At 47.8% G+C, this 1,845-nt stretch overlaps 1 protein-coding gene across 1 annotated transcript; it reads right to left on the minus strand.

Moving 5' to 3' along the window:
• Positions 1 to 374: 374 nt before the first annotated feature.
• On the minus strand, positions 375 to 1,346 carry LOC140005613 (uncharacterized). Its single transcript, XM_072046624.1, has one exon. It carries the CDS (start codon positions 1,344 to 1,346, stop codon positions 375 to 377), a length of 972 nt encoding a protein of 323 aa, XP_071902725.1.
• Between the last annotated feature and the right edge of the window lie 499 nt (positions 1,347 to 1,845).

Consider the following 1,845-nt stretch of genomic DNA (forward strand, 5'->3'; position numbering starts at 1 on the left):
TGGAATGATGGCCCGCAATCTATTAGCTAACACCTTCATAAAAATCTTGTTGACGAAGGTGCATAAGCTAATGGGACGAAAATCTGCAAATGTAGATGGGTTAGGTTTCTTTGGAAGCAAAACAATCAATGTACTAGCAATGTCTTTCGGGATCGGTGTGCCGGCCATAAAATCTCTAGCTGCTGCCCAGGCATCAAACGCCACAGTATCCCAGCAGTGTCTGAAGAAGGCGCCTATGTAGCCATCCGAACCTGGAGCATTATCCTTGTCGAGCTCGAAAATAACCCTTTTTACCTCCTCCATTGTTACCTCCCTTAGCAATTCCACATTCTGGTCTACAGTAACAAGCTCGGGGACGTAGATTAGCAAATCTTCTATCCCCCCCCCACTTCTTCGGCTGTTAAGAGCCGCTGAAAAAAGTCAACGGCTTCGCGCGCAATTTGTTCCTCATCATCAACCCATGCCTCCTCCCCATCTTTAATGCGATGAATCGCAAGTTTCGTTCTTTTCTCCCGGACAGAGGCATGGAAGAACCGTGTGTTGCAGTCACCATCCTTCAACCATTGGAGGCGCGCCTTTTGGCGCCAGTATTCCTCTTGAACGCGTAAGCTTTGCAGTAGGCGGCCTGGTGCGCAGTGAAGGGCCTCCCTCGCCTCCTCCGTTGGATTGGCTTCATATAGGACCTCCTTCTGCTGAACTTCGATCTCGTGTTGTCGAGCTGCTTGAAATATATCTCCAAATTGATGTTTGCTCCAGTGCCTTAGCCATGTTTTCAACCTCTTTAGCTTGAACGCCAAACGGTACATACCATACCCTTGTGTCGACAGCTCCCAATTACTCTGTACCGTTGATATAAACCCAGGGTTCGAAATCCAAAATGTTTGAAATTTGAATGATTTTGGTACACTGGCACTGGCAGGCCGCATGCTCACTAACAATGGCGAGTGGTCGGAGCTGGTATGGTTGAGGTGCTGAACTGAAGTATTCGGCAAGAAGTCTAGCCACTGTTGGTTGACCAGCGTCTTCTCCAATCGCTTCCAGATTCGAGTCCCTGCTCTAATACCGGACCACGTATAAGAGCTGCCGGTGTAAGATAGCTCTTGTAGGCGGCAATTAGAAATGGCTGTGTTAAAATCAGAGATTGCTCCAAGATCTTGAGGAGCCCTACCCGTGTATTCCGCCAGTGTACTGATAACGTTAAAATCTCCTCCCACTAACCACAGCCGTGTGATCGATCTCGCGATAGAGCTTAATTCGGACCATAAGGTCTGCCTTTCGGCCTTGGAACACTTGGCATATATAAACGATGCATTAACAGTCTCGGTCCAGTTGTCATGCCCCGCCATAACATGAAGAAGTTGCTCCGAATTATATAACATAGTAAAATGAAAACCAGATTGCCAGAGCATCTAGATCTTATTCGATGAATTAAATAAGCAAAAATCAAAAGATAACTTTGCACGCAAAACCTCTAAATTAGACGCCTCGGCTAGAGGCTCCAAGAGTATTAAAACAGCAATTTTATGAAGTTGGATTAACGCTCGCAAGCGACGCACAAAAGCGATGTTTGCCGCTCCCCGAATGTTCCAAATGAGCAGATTATGCATTAATGAGAGGGTGATGTGGTACCTGGATGGCTCTAGAAGCTTGCTGTGTTAGAATCTGTCGGGGCAGTGGAACATAGGCCCGCCTCTTCCTCGTCTTCCGCGAAAGCACCATGGTAAAACCCTCCTCATCGCGATCAACCCCTGGTTGGGGCAGCCTCGGCCTCAAGGCAGTGCTAAACTGCTTGAGGGAGTGAACCAAAGTTTCTCTATCAAGCGCAGCTGCTCCTGGCATGTCCTC

This window comes from Coffea arabica, chromosome 4e, assembly GCF_036785885.1.
Source record: "Coffea arabica cultivar ET-39 chromosome 4e, Coffea Arabica ET-39 HiFi, whole genome shotgun sequence".
In the NCBI taxonomy this organism is placed as follows: Eukaryota; Viridiplantae; Streptophyta; class Magnoliopsida; order Gentianales; family Rubiaceae; genus Coffea; species Coffea arabica.

Excerpts from the sequence above, each read along its gene's own strand:
- LOC140005613 (XM_072046624.1), bottom strand. The coding sequence starts at position 1,346 with ATGGCGGGGCATGACAACTGGACCGAGACTGTTAATGCATCGTTTATA.